Source organism: Miniopterus schreibersii, assembly GCF_964146895.1.
Source record: "Miniopterus schreibersii genome assembly, chromosome: 2".
Lineage (NCBI taxonomy): Eukaryota > Metazoa > Chordata > Mammalia > Chiroptera > Miniopteridae > Miniopterus > Miniopterus schreibersii.
Window position 1 is genome coordinate 64,382,749 of NC_138102.1, and position 20,363 is coordinate 64,403,111.

Genomic DNA, 20,363 nt, shown 5'->3' on the forward strand with positions numbered 1-20,363 from the left:
CAGTATAGTATAGTGATGAAGGGTCAGTAATGTTAAGTCCCTGATGGGCTAATAAGTAATTTATTGTTTCCTCTGAGACCAACTTTACAATAAAGAGCAACTTGAAGTTGAAACAGTTTAAACATCAGCATTGGCACATCCTTTGGGACGTTCTCAAAGGGTAGTGTCCCATTTTCAAAAGTTTCACGATCATCAAGTGTTTAACTAATAGCACCTGGTATAGAATGTTAAGATGATGAATTGTTTGTGCCAGTGTATAGTATATCGTGTTCTCCTATTCTCACTGATAGCATTTTTTATTGGATTTGGTGATACTAGAGAAATTAATTTGATTAATTTGTATGTCATCTAAATTTCTTTCTAAAGCCTCTATGTTGTAATTGCAATAGGAGTTTCTAAGAATAAACTTATTTTCCAAGAGGTAGTTATAATCCGTTGTTTATAATCCTATTTTTGCATGTGGAGGGAAATTTTATATTTAGGTGCAAAAGAAAATACTTTTAATGGAAAATGGACAAGTAGATCACATATATTTTATATTCTTAAAGACTTTTGTGACTGACATTAATTATTAAAAATGGTTTCTTTTATGTTTCAGTATAGGAATATATATAGGAGTACAGGCATACATTTTTAAGGTTAATAAAAAATACTTTCTCTTCCTGAAAATTTCATCATCAGGAATGTCTAGAAAGCAGTCATTTAGTATGGCTGACCATTGTCTCTTCTCAAGGTAAAGTCAACTCCTAACAAAGCATTTAGTGGGAATGTGTTGGACTCTTACGTGGCTGTTTATTTTGAGAAAATTAACCTGTGTTTTGATATTACCTAACATCCACCCTTCTGTAAAGCATGTGGATTTAAACTTGGTTTGTCTAGTGTTGTTTTAGAGACTTGAGACAAAAATTGAATACTTAGGCAGGAAGAAAAGATTTTTGAGTTTAGTGAAAATAGTACTAAAGAGATTACTGGCTTATATAGCTTAAATATCCATTAATGTTGAAAGAAATATATGTCTGAACAAGAAGATATTTATAAGCTGTTCAACGTTATTTTTCATATAATAAAATCTGCACTAGTTTTCTAAGTTGCAAAAATATATGGAATATTATCATATGTTGAAAAATGTTGAGTAGGATAGATGGAACTATTTAAATAGACTAAGACCCAGCAAGAGAGATAAAGTATGATACAAAAAAAAAAAAAAAAGTCAGGATCTGTGGAAGTCTATTTGTGTTGTATACTTTCATTTTTATATTTTATTACAGTGTTATAAAACTAATGTATTCTTCAAGTAGGCATATTTGGAATATAGACTATTTCTTAAGGATTTTGTTTGTTTATTTTTAGGAGAGGACAATATACACACTAATTTTTTATATTTTAAACTTTTGGGGGAATATAAAATAACCATTAATTGTATCATTGGGCAAAGGTTTTGTTTTGTTTTGTTTTTAATATATCTTTATTGATTTCAGAGGGAGAGAGAGATAGAAACATCAATGATGAGAGAGTCATTGGTCGGCTGCCTCCTGTACGCCCTCCCCTGGGGATCGAGCCCGCAACCCGGGCATGTGCCCTGACCGGGAATCGAACCCCGATCGCCTGGATCCCAGGTCAACGCTCAATTGCTGAGCCACGCCCGGCCGGGCAGGCAAAGTTTTAAATTAATTCATCAGGAATGTTTAATTTTAAGTACAAGCAATACTTTGGGGAAAGAAAACACAGGAAGCTAAACTAACTCTCTTTTCTAGAATAAAATTTCATAAAGCATATTATATTTAGGAGTATCAAAAACAGTATTTCTATAGATACATGTAAATTAAATCTTTAGAGGTACAAGCTAGATTTGAGGTCAAGAGTCTATCTTGCCTTCCATACTTAATTCACTTCTACCTTCCCTGCCAAGTAATCCAGCTGTATTGGATGCATGCTTGACAACAGCAGTTTCTATTAAATCAGTGTACAATCGTATTCCAGCATCTCAGAATAGAAAGCATTGTATTCTCATAGGAACTGTGAAAATCGGCCCTTCCCCAGTATAATAGGCATATGTATGATTGATGCATGCTAGAAAGTGGCTTTCCTTGATTTGTTTCTGGATAAATAATTGTATGTTTGAGGCACTTGATTAATAATATCATTGTAATAATGAAAAACATTTAAATTAGTAATATAATAGTAATTAAAATAATAATTGTTAACATTTATTTAGGGCTTACTATACATCAGCAGTTCTTTAAGTCATTTACATGTATGAATTAATTTAATTCTTATCATTTCCTCCTAAAATGGGTACTATTTTGCCCATTTTACAGAAGAGGAAACCACAAGTCACATAGGTATTTAGTGGCAGGTGAAGATTCAAAGATAATATCACTTCAGCTTTACTTTTCCTAACCATTATACTTTCTTTCTAATATGCAGTGATAAGCTCATATAGATTTTTAAAAATATCTGAAAGTAGTGAAATATCATACTTACTGTATTTTTTAAGACATTCTTGATTGTCAGTTCAACCAACTTTACTGAGTGCTTGCCGAGGACTGATCTTATATGTCTATCCAATATTAAACTGTTTACCTTTGGATCCTAAAATGCACACATGTGCCCAGGAAAATAATAGTATATAGAATGGCCGCATTCTACAAAAGTGTTTAAGAATTAAAGATCTGTATGTTGGTCAGCTTTCTACAAGAGCACCCTTTTGAGACTGCTCATCACAGTACTGTAATAGGGACTCTTAAAGATCCATCCCACAACAATGCAGCAAACTATTTTAAAACATGGCTGCCTTGTGAGAAAGGGAAATTTCCCAGGGCAAACCGAGTTTAAGAGAGAAAGAACAAAGCTGAGACTTGCATGTTGAGCATAGGTACACAAAGGAGAAAGCCAGGCTTGCCCTCGGATGCCAAGATCAAGACCAGGGTGAGTGCACTGAATAAGACAATCCTAGTACAGAAGGAAACTAACCTTATCCAGGTTAGAAAAGATTCCTGATTACTTACAGAAGCAAATTCAAAGCTCTTTGCAGGAGGCAATTACAATTCAGGTCCTCAAGATTCTCACAAATTAAGTTTAATCAAATAAGAGCACTTAACCCCAATCAACAAACAGAGAGAAACAAGGGGTTGAATGGTAAAATGATCAGGACAAAAAAAACACACAAAACAATAGCTGGAAACCTGCAAGACTTCAGATATGGGATAATATGTGAAATGTTTAACAGATGAGATTAAAGAGAGAGAAAGAAACAAGAAACTACCAAAGATAACCAAGCAGGTTTAATAAAGAACCAAATAGAACTTAAGGAAATGAAAGCATGATGGTTGAAATTAGACTATATTATACTCAGCTGAAGAAAAAAATGGTGAATTGAACAATAGATCTAAACAAATTGTTCAGAATGCAGTCCAGGGAGACAGTGCAGCTAGCAGTGTAAAAGACAGGATGCAAAGGTCTACCACTTGTATAATGAAAGTCTCAGAAGGATAAATGCAAAAGAATGAATGAAAGACATTATTAAGACTGATGGCAGCAAATTTTCTAGATCAAGAATCTGGAAGAACAACCTATAGCAAGACAGGGAAATTACATAAAATTCACTTAAAAAAATATTGTAGTGAAACTATGATGACTAATGCAAGTGATTTCACATCAGCAAAAATGGGAGCCAAAGGAGAAATATCTTCAAGTGTTGAGAAAAAGCCTGCTCTGCCAATTTTGAGTACTCAGCAAAAGCACTTTGGAACAAAGACAAAATTAAACTATTTGCGAATAAACAGATGAGGGCATTTTCCACAAAGATCCGCCTGTTAAAAGATCATGTAAAGCAGGGATTGGCAGACTCTTTAAGGGGCCAGCGAGTAAATGTCTCGGCCGTGCAGGCCGCGCAGTCTTCAGCCTCTCGGCTGTACTGTAGCCGAGTAAAGCGGCGGGGCAGTATGTAAACGAGGGGGTGTGGCCAGATTCCAAGGCTGCTCTGCGGTACTGGTTGGCCCACCAAGTTCTGTAGTTTACTGCCCCCCCCCCAAGAATGTATTTAAAGAAACAGCATATATTTTCCCCAAAGAAAGGTTTGAGAGACAAGGAGGCATACCCACCATGAAACCAAATGTGAAGAGTAAAGTATAAAAATGTGTAGCTTGTTTTGTAGAAAGAGGAGACAAATTGAAAGAGGTGTTTGTGGTTCAGGTGTTTTATGTTCTCTGTATTATACAGAGGAAGGAAGGTAAAGATATAATATTTAGGCCATGTTAAGTTTTAATTTATGTGATAAAATTACAAGGATGCCCAGTAAGAAAACAGACATATCCAGTAAAAATTTCAGACTTTAGGGGGAGAAATGGAACAAGAAAGACATAACTAAGTAAAAACGGGAAAAAAATAGAATAAGCATAGGTGTAAAGCAGGACAAATAGAAAGAATAATGTAAGGTGGTGAAAACGATATTTTATAAATCGCAATAAAATATTTTAAAGTTGAAAAAGCAGAGTCTAGCTTTATGCACTTTGAGGCCTACCTGTAAATCCAAGAATATGGAAAAGTTTGAAGTAACAAAACAGTTAATGAAATACAAGACAAATATTAATCAACAGCAAAAAGGGAATCTATGTTAAAAACATAAAATATACTTAAGGCAATATTACTTCAAGATGATAAAAAGTGTAATTCATCAGAAAGATACAATTCTAAACTTTGCATATGTGTAGTAACACAGCACCAAAATAAACATGTGAAAGTTGATAAACTCTAGAAATAAATTGACAGAGTCAACATTATATTGGGAAACATCAACAAAGTTCTCTAACTTGTTGGTCAGTCAGGAAAATATTAAAGACATGGGAGCTGAAACAATTCAATTAACAGACTTGATTTAATAGAACACCACTCTGCAATTAAAGGGCATGTTCTTCTCAATCACAAGTGGAACTTTTGTCAGATTAATCATGTATTAGAGATCATGAAACAAATTTAATAAATTTCTGAGTATCAGCTTCATGCATTGACTACAATAACATGAAGTTAGAAATAAAATCAAACAAGGATGAAATTTAAAACTATTTTGAAAAATTTAAAAACACATTTAGGTATCAAGGAAGAAATCATAGAAAAAATTTAAACCTGAACAATATTGAAAATACTCCACATCAGAATTTGTGAAATGATGTGGTATAAGGAAATTTATATCCTAAGTGCTTGTATTAAAAAATCAGAAATGCTGAAAATTAACAAGGTAAGCATTTGACTTTAGAAATGAAAAAGGAATGATACAATCCTAGAGAATATAAATGAAGGGAAATGAGGAAGAAACTTACTTAAAAGAGAATTTTTTAAAAGCCAAATTGTGGTTGTTCTGAAAAGACAAGTTTATTGGATAAACTTCTGAAAAAATTAAGAAAAAAATAATATTGAGAATGTAACAAGGAATATGATGACAGATACAGACGATAATAAAAAGAGAAGAGTACACTACAAAATTTTTTAGGCTAGAATTGGTAAGGTTGATGAAATAGGTAAGTTCATAAGGGGAAAAAATTACATATTGAAATTCACTTTAAAATAATTAGAAAGCTTGAATAAGCCTATAATTAATTTTTAATGTAATGATATTTCAAATCTTCCAGCTAACTAAATACTTGGCCCAGAAAGTTTTATAGTTGTTTTACCATATTTTAATGAAATGATTATTATAAACTAATAGAGTGTGAAAAAATTTATTATGACCAAATGTTCTAAAAGATAAATTCTTCAGGTCCATGTTGAATTTTTCCCAGAAATGAAAGTGTGGTTTTTTATTAGAATATTTATAAACATAGCTTTCCATATTAAGAGTTATAGTAGCTTGAAAAAAAGTTTGATAAAATTCAATCCTTGTTCAGGTTTTAAAACAAGACAACAAACTAGCTGAACATTCTACTCCCTAGTAGAAAACTAGGGACAAAAGGGAAACCCTCAGCCTAATCATGGAATTTAACTTCTAGCTAGTATAGTGGATAAGAAATAAATAAAAAGTATAACAATTAAAAATAAAGAAATTAACTGTTCATTATTATTGTCTGTGAATAATACTAAAAGGAACCTACAGGAAAATTATTAGAAATAAGGAATTTTATCAATGGAATATTTAAATATGTATATTCTTACAAAATATTAAAAATCACATTTTTTAAAAGTTACCATTAGCAAGAGCAATCGAGAAGACACAGAGAATAAAGGTAACATAAAATGCCTAAAACTTGAATGGAAAAAAAATTACTCTTCCCCCCCCAAAAAAAGATTTAAAAAGACCCAAGTTAATGGAGAGCCACATGACATTCATAAATAGAAAGACTCAATATTGTAAAGATAGTAAATTCTCTGTAATCTACAGAATCAGAGCAATTCTGTTCCAAATCCTAATAGGCCTTTTCAAAAACCTTCGTAAGTGCATTTTACAATATAGATCACAAAGCAAAGGCCCAAGAATAGTGAAGATTTCTAAAGAAGAAAGATAAGACAGAAGCTCTGATAATTAAGCCAGAGTATTACTGGTACAAACATGGATATCTTGACCAAATGGACTAAAACAGCCATAATACTTCACCACATATTATGGCCTCTTGAAATTTAGAAGTGGCTTTGCAAATCAATGGCAAAAGGCAGGCAAGTAGTGGAATGGTTATGGGTCAGCTAGTTTTCCATGTGAAAAAAGTAAATTGTATCCTCACTTCAAAAACTTTGTTTCCAGATAGAGTACAGACTGAAATGTGAACAGAACAGCATCATTAAGACTTTAAGAAGGAAATATAGGAGAATAGCTTGTCTTTGAATTAGGGAAAGATTTCTTAAATAAGATGTAAGTGGTACCAACAATATGAAAAATATTTTTGACTACGTAAATTTAAGAATTTCCATTTTCTGAAACAACATAAGTAATGTACAGTTACAGTTACAACCCAAAATATACTGATAAAACATAAGACTAACAAAAGACTAGTATCTGGAATATTTAAAGAACTGCAGATCAATAAGAACATGATGAAGAACCTAAGGGAAAGTGAGTAAAAGATACAAATGGCATTTCACAAAATAGAATAAGTTATAAGCTTGATTGGATACCATTATATCCCTGTCAAATGGATAGAAGACTGACTATGATAGTTTGGTGGTATGTATGCTCTGATTTCACAGGGATATCCATTGGCACAACCACTTTGAAAATACATTGATGCCATCTAGTAATAGTGAAGATGAACCTCTCCTTTTATTCATCAACTTTATCCTAGAGAGCAGTGGTTTTCAAACTTTTGACCATAACCCACATTGTAAAATTTTACAGTGGGACTCAGCACGTTCATGTGTATGTATTTTTAGATCAGAAAATCATCAACAAACACTACTTATTCTTACTGCTTGTGCTACGTTCTAAAATGTTCTAAAATGTTCTTTTACTTAAAGAGTGGCTGTCACCAGTTTCTAAACAGGTTTAAGAACCAACTGATGGGACGTACCGTCAAAAATCTCTTACACATATACACAGGTAGACATGTACAAAAATGTTTGTATCTGTATTGTTTATGATAGCCCAAAATTGGAAACAACCCAAATCTCACTGATAGGAGAGTAAATAATGAAGCATGATTTAATATTATAAGCAATGAAAATGAGGTGCAATTTACACATTAAAATATGGATGAATCTTAGAAACATAATGTTGAGTGAAAAAAGTCACAGAAATTTATAAGGATGTAGTTTTCAAAAAACTCAACGATAATGTTTATGATAATAACCACAATCTATGGAGGATTACACTCTCCTAGACTTTTAAATTTTGCACACGCGTGCACATGCAGACACACACATTTAGATTTACTTGCTTTGGATCATTTTGGTTTCTCTGAGAGGAAATATGTTATATAATGCTATAATGTATATTTTAACTAGATATGGTAAATTGTTGTCATATTACTTACGTAGAAAATATAAATTATAGGTGGGAAATAATTGTGAGCTCAGCTATTTTATTTCCAGAATAACCCCCCTCTACACACACACACACACACACACACACACACTTGTTAACATCTCTATTTTTTTTGTATACATATATTTATTAACATACCTATGTAATTTTAATATAGATATTCTAGAATCTGCTGTCACCATTAAAAGCATTGAGCCTTAGGAAGTCAGATAAATTATTGATTATGCCTTTGAAATGAACAGTCAGAGCTGACCGAAGTTTTAGAACCCTCTATGCTCGTTGCTGCAGACCAGCGATTTTCAACCCTTTTCATCTCATGGGACACATAAACTAATTACTAAAATTCTGTAACACACCAAAAAATATGTATTTTGTCAGTCTGACAAAAAAATAGATATAATTTTGATTCATTCACACAGGATGGTTATTGTTGTGTTGGCTGTTGTCCTTTTTTTTAATTTGACAATCTAAGGGAAAAGAGGTCAGTGCCCCTGACTAAATAGTCAGGTAGAGCATGTTGTAAATACTCTTCCGGCACCCACTTGAAAGTCACTGCTGTAGACTAGTAAGCCCACAGCACTTTCAGACAAAAGCCTGGGGCAGGCTGTGTATCAGAAGTTGTGCAAGCAACTCAGATAATTTCTTTTGGCATTACAAAGCTGAAAGTACTTGGTGGCAGTGCAATTTATTTATTTACCAATCGAATAAATAGAAAACCAGGTCAAGAATAAGATGGTTTTAAAAATCAATGTTTTATAGCTAATTATCTTCATGTATGGCTGGCTCACCCTTGACATTTTTTTCTGGCTTTGAATTTAAAATTAAAGTAAGAGGCAATTGTTTTTAGGATAATGTGGTTTTCTAACTTCAGCTTTTCTATTTTAAACTGCTTTTACTTCACAACATTTAAAATAAAAGAAAATCCCAAATTACTGTTTGAGCTGGAATATTAGTTTTAGACTAAATACCTATTTCTATGCTGTCTGTTGGTATTTTTCCAGCTAAATTCTTCTCCTAATAGTTATAATGTCAGAGTAAGATATGTTTTAAATGAGATAGGCTTTTAAATGAAAATCAATAGTGCATTTTCCATAAAACAAAACAGCTTTAAGAACTACTTCAGACCTTATTTCTAAATATAAACATTATTTTTATAGGTCTTGGAAAGTAATTTTGACTTTTTATTGCCCAATGGAATACTTAAAAGGTGTGGTAATTATATCTGGTAACAGGTAGTCTATTAAATGTTCTCATTGAAATGCATCCAGTCATTAAAGTGGAAAATTCACATCAGAAAATGTTATACTTTAATAAGTTTTAAAAATACGCTATATGATATATATATTTTTATCTATCACCATTTCCTTTTATTCACTTCCCTCAAGCAAGAAGAACAGTTATAATTCCTGAATATTTGCTTATGTTTTTCTTCACAATTCGCTCTTCCTACACCATCCCCTTTATACATACATACATGGGTGCACATGCACACACATACAGATATACACACTGGTCTTTGAAACCATGCTTTTTTTTTTTTTTTATCTTGCCTTCTATCTTCCCAACTTATGTTGATTTTTATAGTAGTTGTTGTCTTATAGCTGGCACTTAACACATGTTACCATAACATGATGCAACATGGTGGAAAAACATAGAATATAACTAGCTTTCAAATCTTTCCTCTGCCTCTTAGTGGACAAATACTTAACCATTCTGTGCCAGAATGGAGAATACAGAATCCATTTTGCAGATTGGAGGGATTGCACATGAAAGCTGGTATTTCATAGCTTAGCAAAAATAATGTGTTAATATGTCATGAACTGTGAAGAGTATGAGAATTTACCTTGTTAGCCTGCCAGCAGCCCATGGATATTGGCAGAAGACAAAAGACTGCAGGGTTAGAGACAAAGAAGTTTATTACAGCAATAGCAATATCCTGAATAAACAATTTGTAGATTCCTGAGCCCAAATTCCCACAGGGAAATGTTAAGAGTGCCAGGTTTAAAACCTACATGCTTAGTAGTTTGTGTTACTAGAGAAAAATTCTGAAATTAGGGAACCCAGTCTTTTTAAAGAGATAAGACTGCCCCCCCCCCCCAATTTACTATACTGAGCAGCAAATAAATCCATTTGCTTAAGCTATAGATACCACCTCTGTCTTCCAAGACTCTTCATTATACAAATATCTTTGAAAAGACAGTTTGAAACAAAGATGCTTGACTAGTACTTATATCTTAGAGCGCTTAGTCTTACACTCTCCTACTTGAAAATCTGCAATTGTTTTCCTTTCCTTAAAAGAAATCCAACTGGCCTAGAAGACCATAAATACTAAATGATGAGGCCTCAGCAGACCCCCTGACCTCACTTGACCTCACTATACTGGCCACCTATCTCTCAAACCTACCAGCAGCCTTTGCATTTGTTCCTTCCCAAGATCGACACCGAGCTAGCTTCTTGCCATTCAAAATTCAGCTTGAATCAAAGCAGTGAGTGAGGCCTTACTGACAGCCTAATGTAAAGCAGCTCCCCAGGCATTCCTTCACACCACTCTATGTTGTTTTTTTAATACTACAATATTTATCAAACTGTTTATTGTTTATTGCCTGTCTTTGCCTTCTGCCCCACCCTATCACACAGAATGTAAACATGTTTTAGAGCTATACAAATATCTCGTCTTTAATCTCATTTACTAATCAGTCTCTCAGTATTTATTGAATGGATGTGTGGATAGTTGGATATGAATGGATGAATTAATATTCTCTCTATGCTTTCTGTTTCTCCTTTTTGCCCCTTGTACTTTCCATTATTTTGGTTAATAATATTAAACTTTATTATTTGATTTCTAATGAAAAACTTGCACTATTTCTGTGGTTAAAAAATATCACAGTAAGGGAGGAATTAAAATTTTTCCCAAAATAAGATAAGCCACCTACTTGTTAAGTTTAATTATACACTTTTTATTTAATACTATTAGTGATAAGCTAGCAATTAGATAACCTGTTTGGTTTCACTGGTACTGAGAATACAAACTCCATAGGAGATTGTAATACAATGCCGTGCTTAGAAAAGTCCCAATTTATCTGCTAATTCCCATTAATGCCACACGAGAAGCGTTTCTTGATTTGTATAAAACTTAGAAAATAAGAAATTAACTGATCACATATCTATTGAGATCTTCTTATGGTTTACATGTTATTTGTTTGGGTGAACAGTTAAAGGCCTGCCTTTGAAATGCCAAATCTTTCTTTAGTCACCCTTATGACACTTCTCTATGAGAATTGTTAAATGATTGTAGTATAAAGGAGCCATTACAGAATTTCAGCTCCTTTTTATTATTTGCTCAAGTATGTTCCTTGTATTCGATAGTTTACTAGCAGAGGAGGTATGGGAAACTGAAATAAATTCTCTAGACATTCCTTTGGACATATATATAGGAAAACAGTTTTGATTTGTAAATTAAGTAGTTTTTATTTTTAGTTTCTGTCTGCTTTCTGTTAGTTGATTCCACTAAGATGCAGATACTTTAAACATAACAGTTATATTTATAGATACTTGACATATTTAACAAGGATTTGTGTGCTGATCTTTTAAAAGACTGTGCTAGTAATATAAGTTGCCATTATTTAAAAGATATTTAATCACAGTTTTACAGATTAATAATTTTCCATTTTCTTTGTGGAACTACTGTGGTTAAAATTGATCATTTTTCAAAATTAATTTGTTATAGCAAGCATTAAAGGAAAATGTCAAAAAAAGAGAAGCAGAGGAAAAGCAAAAACGTGCCAGAATAGCCAAAGAATTGGCAGAGAAAGAAAGATTCGAACGCCAACAAAAGAAAAAGCGCATATTAGAAATGAAGACTGGTGAGTACTATCAAAGTTGCTATTTATACTATGTACATGTAAGATTTATACTGGTTACTGTATTAGTAGTTTCATATACTTCAGTGAAAAAGGAAGCTTCGGTTACTTATTTGTATTGCTAAATCATAGAGCAGTTCATTTTTTTATGGGCTTTCCCCTTTAGTTTACTAACTAGTAGTGTTTCCATTCTTACTTTGGTTGTAAGTGATTTTGCTTCTCTGGTGTATTGTAGTTCCAGATTTCACATTTCTTTGACTACTGTTTCAACAAACAATGTATAATAACTTATGTCAATTAATAATTAAACAACTTGCCGGCTGGGCGTGGCTCAGCAGTTGAGCCTCGACCTAGGATCCAGGCGATCGGGGTTCGATTCCTGGTCAGGGCACATGCCTGGGTTGCAGGCTCGATCAATGACTCTCTCATCATGGATGTTTTTATCTCTCTCTCTCCCTCTCCTTTCCTCTCTCTGAAATCAATAAAGATATATTTAAAAAATAATAATAATAATAATTAAACAACTGTAGGAAACTGTGGGAAACTCTACAGGCCAAGTAATCCTGTTTCTTCAACAAAATATCCTGAGGAAAAAAGTGATGGAAGGGAAACTTGATGATTAAAAGAGAGTTAAAAGACACATCAACCAAGACATCAAAAGGAACTTAAGTATAGGGTGGGGCAAAAGTAGGTTTACAGTTGTCGTATAGAAATTAATACAATATTTAATAAATAATGATACAAGACTAAACTGCTTCCATTACTCACAACCATAAACCTACTTTTGCCCCACCCTGTATACTCCAATCCAAACACATGTAGGAAAAAACAGTCGGAAAATTTTGAATACTCTTTATTTTCTTATAAGAGTGTTACTGTGAATATGTTTCAAGGTCTCTTTTAGAGACTCACTGAAATTTTATAGATTTCAGTCAAAATCATCTAGTGTGACTGGAAAGTAGGTGGCTAATAGATGAAACAAGATTGGCTATATGGAATAATTGCTAATGTTGGGTAATGGGTACGTGGAGGGAAGGGGATGTTTACTACACTATTTTCTCTACTTTGGGATATTTTAAAATTTGACTTTGGGTAGTGGACACACATTGCAATCAATATATAGCTCATGTATCATAGAAATGTACACTTTAAACCCATATCCTATTAACCAATGTCACACCAATAAATTTAATTGAAAAAAAAAAAAGCTCTTAGAAAAATTTAAAAAGAAAAAATAGCAAAATTACAGCTTTACAGAGATATGTATGTATATTTTCCAAAGCTAAAAGATACCACAAACTTAGAAGCAAACAGATTAAGTAAATTATAGTTATATTTCACCCCCTGAAAATTCTGGCTCTTCTACCTCCAAGCCACTAAGGATTGCAGAGGCCTTTAATTAAAATCCATCAACTTCACTGCTAAATTACCATAGTTTACAATTCAGGGCTGCAAATTCACCTAAGGTTTCCCGGGGGGTACACAGAGATGCCTTCTTGCCTTCTCTCCTTTCATTTTTACAGACATATTTTATCTTTAATAAAGCTAACTGAGTACCTTAATGTATCGCACATGTTTCTTCCATGGGGAAAAAAGTCATCCAAGCACAATTTCTTTAAGAGTACACTTGAAATTCAAGAAGTGTTCTGAGAAACATCTTAAAGTGTAAACAAAAATGGAGATCAGAAAGGTTTAGCATTGATTTTTAAAATATGCTTCTGAAAGTCACTTTAAAATAATTTATTATTGCCTAGTTTACCAAACATTCTGGTATTTGAACATTAGCTCCTTTAGTGTTGGTTAAAGAGTCATCTAGACAGTTCCTTGATGGCAGACCTGCTGTATTGTTTATTGTGGATTTTGCCTGAAGATTTATAACACAGAGCCTCTCAGCAGTTCTTTGTTCCATTATCTAGAAAGTTAAAACCTGATAGGAAGCAAACATTTTATTGAAACTTCAAATCAATGTAATCTTATTAAAGAGTTTATTTAAATTTATATTTCTCCTGATGAAAAGTTCCAATTTTATGAATAACTGTTTTGTTTTTCCAATTTTAATACTTCTGTATTATAGAAAACACCTAAAAAGTAATAGATCTTAAGACTGTCACCCCATAATCCTCCTATCTAAAGAATTACTATTACTATTTTGGCACATTTTTCTTTTAGTTTTAAATCTTTCTGCCTTTATTTATTTATTTATTTATTTATTTATTTATTTATTTAATTTATTTATTTATCGTTCAAAATATTTCAGATGTCCCTTTTTCTCCCCATTGACCCTTTCCCCATTGAGTTGTGTGAGTTCTTTGTACACTTTAAATCTTTCTGCCTTTTAATAGCAGCTGTATGATCTAGTGAATATGCAGTTTAGTGTCTTGCTTTATCTTGCTGAACTTTTTAAATGTTTTGTGTTCTAAGTTGTGATTCTTCATATCTGTGTCATCGCATCCCCTGGATGTGTGATTTCAAATTGAACTTGCATTAGTCAGCAATGAAGTCACAGAACAATAGTTATTTCCATTCATTTAATGAGATACATTTATGCATAAATAATTGAAAATGTAATTATTAGGACATGTAATAAAAAAGGATAGATATCTGTAAGACAATGGATTTCCAATAGTAGCCTAATTTCACCAGTTTTTAACAGTAGTTTATAAATGAGACTTGGTTGAGTATTCTCATTTTTTAAGATTTTTGTTAATTTAATATATTAAAAAGTTTTTTGTTATCTTTTGTATTTCTTTGATTACTACTGAAGTTGGACATTTTTCAGGTATTTAGTCTACTTGTATTTCTTTTCGAATTGTGTTGTTTCAGTCTTTTTCTTATTGATTTACACAAGTTAGCTCATTATGTATTAATATTTACCTTTTAACTATGTTTTCTCAATTTGGCCTTTTATTTTTCTATCTTGACATAAAGTGTATTTTTTTATGAGGATGTTACTTTTCTAGTCTTAATTATTAAAATAGATTTGGATGTTTTTTATTTTTAAAATAAATTTAAGGAAATGTTTCTGTTGTATCATTTGTTAATCTTAGAACTCATTTTATTTGACCTCTTGGGTTATTTTATAAAACCTTTTCCATACTATCTCTTTCCAAACCTGGTATGCCAGTTATTATAGATGGGTCTCAAATAAATGTAAGGCTCTCACTTGATAGGCATTTCCAAAGCTTTAATATGCTGGGGTTCATATATGCCATACACTTTGATATTCTCTGGGAGAATATTCTTCAAAGGAGAGTCTCGGTAACATTGATTTATATAAATTATATTCAATAAATACTTCAAAATAATGTCTTTAAAATAAATACCATATATTATGTGGCAAGATTTAATCAACGTTACTTGATATAAGATGAGACAACATTTGATACAACAGAAAGCTGTGAGTAGTAAGCTACTTTTGAAACACTTTCTCTCTTTCAAAAAACATTTGAACAGCCCTCGCCCTGTGGCTCAGTTGGTTGGAGCATCATCCCATACCCCAGAAGGGGCTCGATTTCTGGTCAGGGCAGATACTAGGTTGTGGATTTGATCCCCAGTTGGGCAAGTATGGGAGGCAACCTATTGATGTTTCTCTCTCTTTCTGTCTCTCCATCCCTTCCTCCATCCCTCCCTTCCTCTCTCTCTAAGATCAATAAAAACATATCCTCAGGTGGGGATTTTAAAAAATTAAAAAACTAACAAACATTTGAATATTTGGGAAATGAACTTTTATTTATTTTGGAGACTGGAATTTAAAGAATCTAGGAATAAATTCCAAATTTCATGTAATTTTCTCACCGAAGTGAAAGACCTCTTCTAAAATTTCAGTAAATGATGATTATTCTGAATAGTCTTTTGTTTTCTTTTAAACATAACACGATTATTAATATAGAAAAACAAAGTATTTAGTCTCTTATTATTAATGTAGCTGCTACATTATAAGTATCAAATATATTATTACGTATTTGTCGATACCTTTTCCATATTTAAAAGTAGTACAAATATGCAGTCACCTTTTCCTTTCCATATTAGATGTAGAATATGGTTTATGTCAAATCATGATTTTTATAACATTTGGAGGCTTTGTGAAGTAGAAGTTACAAAGCAGTATGTCTAATTAGCACTTATTACTGAAAATATTCTTAGGCAAAATATCAGTTTTTGACACTTTTAACAGATTCATTGAGTTTGATGCATTTCTGAAATTTGACAAATACGCTCCTCAATAAAGGCATTGTATTGTTATGAAAAATGTAAGTGCTGTGGTCTTCCAGTATTTTTTATTGGTATAGCAAAGAAATGTAATAGCTCGACCACTTTTGTTTCTTTTATTCATCAACAAATAGTTTTTTTCTGTATGCTGGATTACAGTGATAAATAAGATCCCTGCTGCCATGAAGTTTAAAATTCTAATGAATGAATCAGACAAACAACATGTATAAGGTAATTACAGGTTATAAAAAGTTATAGGAAGTAAAACAGGACAGAATAATGAGAGGGAGATGGGGACTAGTTGGGGTGGTAACAAAATTTGTCTTGGTGAACGAAGCAGGGTATTAATGCATACCAAACGTACTAATTTAAAATAGTAGTTATATAAAACTACTTAGAAATTGATAGGAAAACCAGTCATTTTAGTATAAAACATGGTACAGTTGACCTTGAACAACGCCGAGATTATGGCCTTGGTCCCCACGCTGTTGAAAATCCACGTATAATTTTTGACTCCCCCAAAACTTAGTTGTTCCTCAATATCTGCAGGGGATTAATTCCGGGACCTCCACAGATGACAATGTCCATGGATGCTCAAGCTCCCTATAAAATATGGTGTAGATCAATGCATACAGCTGGCTCTCAGTTTCCATGCCCTCCCAACAACTGATTGGAAACAGTACAGGTGTTTATTGAAAAAATAAAGCCCACCTATAAGTGGACCCACACAGTTCAAGCCTATATTGTTGTTCAGGGGTCAACTGCACCGCTCTTATCTTTGTGGAAGTTGTCAGCCTAGCATTCCTATTCTTTAAAAAATGTGGAAGGGGAATTGTTGAATTGCATTATTGTTTTGTCACTTCTCTGGACCAGGAACTTTTGTTTCATCTTATTTTAGCATGTAGGACCCTGCATCTCTAAATGACGATGGGAGGCTTCTTCACACAGTCCCACCGTAACCCCGTGGGGAGCTTCCTTCTGTATATTTTCATGACTTTCGTATTTTTACCATGCAAAGTAAAGCTGCATTTTTTCACAGATGTTCACATTCTTCTATCACCACCTGTGGTAGTAGAGTAAACTAAATCCCTGCTTTTTCTTATCCACCATCAATCATCACTTGCCTTTGGCAAGAAAACAGGCAACCGTTTTCAAGTCTACTATTTATTACCACTCTCATTTCAGAATGTGATTTTTGTTAATAGAGTGAAGATAAAAGATAGACTAGTGCGCTAGATTTCCCTAAGAAGAAAAATGAAGCATTTAAAATCCTTTTGAGCAGCAAAACTAAGAAAGCACAGCATCTCATGTTATCATGTTATAGCATTAAAAGAGCATTTTTCTTTTGTTTTCTCTAAAAATGATGAGCTTGGAGGTTACTTAAATATTCACATACACAGTTTTGGCTTTTTATGTTGAATGATTTGATATTATGTTAAATAAACAAGCAAATTAACTACATTTTCATGATGTCTTTATTTAATTGGTATGTGAATTTTGAGTATTTTTCTGAGGTTGATGTTTAAATTTGAATTATTTTAATTTAGAAGATATCCAAAGTCTTAAATATCTGATGTAGAAACTAGTAAGTATAGACACTAATATTTATTTATTTAAAGTGCATAGCTATCTTTGTGTGTAATTATTTCTAGTAAGACAAATAGTAATAGTGATTTTATGTGATTGTGTACAAGGTTTTCAAAACCGCATTTCTGTTTCTTAATCATGGAAACGAATAGGGCTTTTGATAATAGAATTCAAATATTATGCTTCAAGACTTCCTGAGTATGTAAGTTGATTCACATAATTTTTAAATAGCACATCAGAATGGCCTTGAAATGGACCCAGTGTTGTATAATTATGTTTTGTGAGGAAGTAAATAAGAGCTTATTTAATGGAGCAATAAAAACTATATGAGCAGCTCCTATATTTTAGTCTTTAGGTTACAATTTGTTTATTATTTATTAGATTTAAATGTCTCATTTGGTGCAACTTCAGTCTATTAAATAAAAAGATAATTAGCTTTTAGAAATCTGTTGTTTACCCACATGGCCTAAACTGCTCCTTTGTTTTCCATTCTGCAATTTAGAATAACTAAGCAATTAGGCCTCCAGTTTAGAGGAAATGCATGTTACATAAATACTACTTGGGAATGTCTGCCAGTCTCAGCAGATAGCAATTAATGTGTATACTTGCTTTCATAAAGGCTTTGACAATTACTCTGTCCTCTTCAGATAACGTAAAACTTAGATTATTTTCCATAATTGTTATATTCTAGTTTTATGCAGTAGCGCTTTCAGTTTTCGAGCATTATTGGCAATTGATAAACATAAGTAGGCCAGTAGCTTTAATCATTTCTCTATTTAGAAGAATATAAAAAATTAAATTGCATTGACTTTGATATATTTTTCTTACCCCACCTATTTTGGAATAGTAATACTACAACTAATAACAATAGCAACAACAACTCATACTACTACTAATACTACTACTACTGCAGTTGATCCCATTCCAGGCTCATATGTGTTAATTACTGCATGTAATGCTTACAACAAACTTAGACTATTTTTATCGAGGAATTCTTTAATATTTTTGTACCTGGTCAGATTTAGCTAGCAAAGAAGCCAGTACTCACGTTTTTTGACCAGAGATCATATTTTTAACTATTGTGCTATTATTCTTTTACTGCTGATGATTTAACCATAGTTCAGGAAAAAAGGACCAAAACGAGTTTTAGTAATTGGTAACTAGCACTAGACTGTCCCTCTGTACGGAGGTTGAGAATTATCTTCCCTGGAAACCTTTGAGAGGGACAGCTGTCCCTTCGGTACCATATTCAGTGGTTTTAAACTAGATAGCCTCTTCCTTTGGGAAGTTTTGGGAGGATTGACAAATTAGGAAGGCTTCCCTACTCCAGTCCAGGCTCCATTTTGATTATTTTGCTTGTTCAAAGATTTGTTTATCCCAGTGCCCAGAACTAGGAGGGTAACATCAGCACCACTCTTCCCTTCTTGAAGGAGGGATTTTTCAATGGTCTGAGTAGTTCTGGGCCCAACAGAACTCATTAATTCTGAAGAGGGTGGAAACATCTTCTGTATTTTTATTGTTTGACCCAGGCTGGAAGTTAAGGAACCAGGAAATTTATAATATACTAGTTTTGGGGAGGGGCACAAACACCTTAGTGTGTTGTATTCATTCGGGAAGAAGTACCCACTGACACCCCACCACCACCAGATCTACCATTTAACAATTTTTTTTAATTTAAATTTTTCAATTGCAGTTTACTTTCAATAATATTTTGTATTGGTTTCAACAGTACAGCATAGTGGTTAGACAATCTTATACTTTACAAAGTGTTCCCCTATGATATTTCCAGTACCCAGCTGGCCCCATACATAATTATCACAATATTATTGACTATATTCCCGATGCTGTACTTTACATCCCAGTGACTGTTTTGTGACTACCAATGTATACTTTTTAATCCCTTCACCTCTTTCACCCAGTCCCCCAATCTTCTTCCCCTCTGGCAACCACCAGTCTGCTCTGTGTCTATGAGCCTGTTTCAATTTTGTTTGTTCGTTTATTTTGTTCTTTAGATTCTACATCTAAGTGAAATCATATGGTATTTGTTTGTCTTTCTCTGACTTATTTCACTAACCATAATATCCTCTAGTTCTATCCACGTTGTCACAAGTGGTTAGATTTTGTTCTTTTTCACAGCTGAGTAGTATTCCATTGTGTACATGCACCCCAGCTTTTTTATCCATTCATCTACTGATGTACCCTTGGGTTGCTTCCAAATCTTGGCTATTGTAAATAATGCTGCAGTGAACATAGGGGTGCATATATTCTTTCAAATTAGTGTTTTGGGTTACAATTTTTTTTATTTTTTATTTTTATTGTTAGTAAGAGACTGAGATTCCATGAATCAATATCAGGGATGACTGGTGAGAAATTTTTCTAAAAGTCTCGTTAGTAGTTATACAGCTTTTTACTTATGCGCAGGAATCTCTCTCACTGGAATAACAGCTTCAACTGAGAAAACTCATTCAGAGCCCAGCCTTGTGGGCGCTAATACTTGTCTTCTGTGTATAGCTGTGCAAGGCTCACACCCCATCCTGGCTTCTCCAGCACAACATACTTGAAGCGTGATTACTTTTCCTCCTCCTCTTCTGTTATTTGTTTCTGTTGAGTTATGCCTGCCGCTCTTGGTTAGACATCTTCATGGTACAGCCACATACTTACTGGTTACTGTTTATCCATTTAAAAGCCATTTTCAAGATGGTTTTTCATTGCCCTTCTTATATTATAAGGGTATTATATAA

At 33.0% G+C, this 20,363-nt stretch overlaps 1 protein-coding gene across 2 annotated transcripts in view; it reads left to right on the plus strand.

Annotated features, from left to right (window-relative positions):
* DIAPH3 (diaphanous related formin 3) overlaps window positions 1-20,363 on the plus strand; it is a 424,348-nt gene that overhangs the window by 280,408 nt on the left and 123,577 nt on the right. For both annotated transcript variants that reach the window (XM_081128431.1, XM_081128432.1), the window contains one exon: window positions 11,694-11,829. In XM_081128431.1, the coding sequence (XP_080984557.1) occupies window positions 11,694-11,829 (136 nt within the window). The remainder of the gene's footprint in view (window positions 1-11,693; window positions 11,830-20,363) is intronic.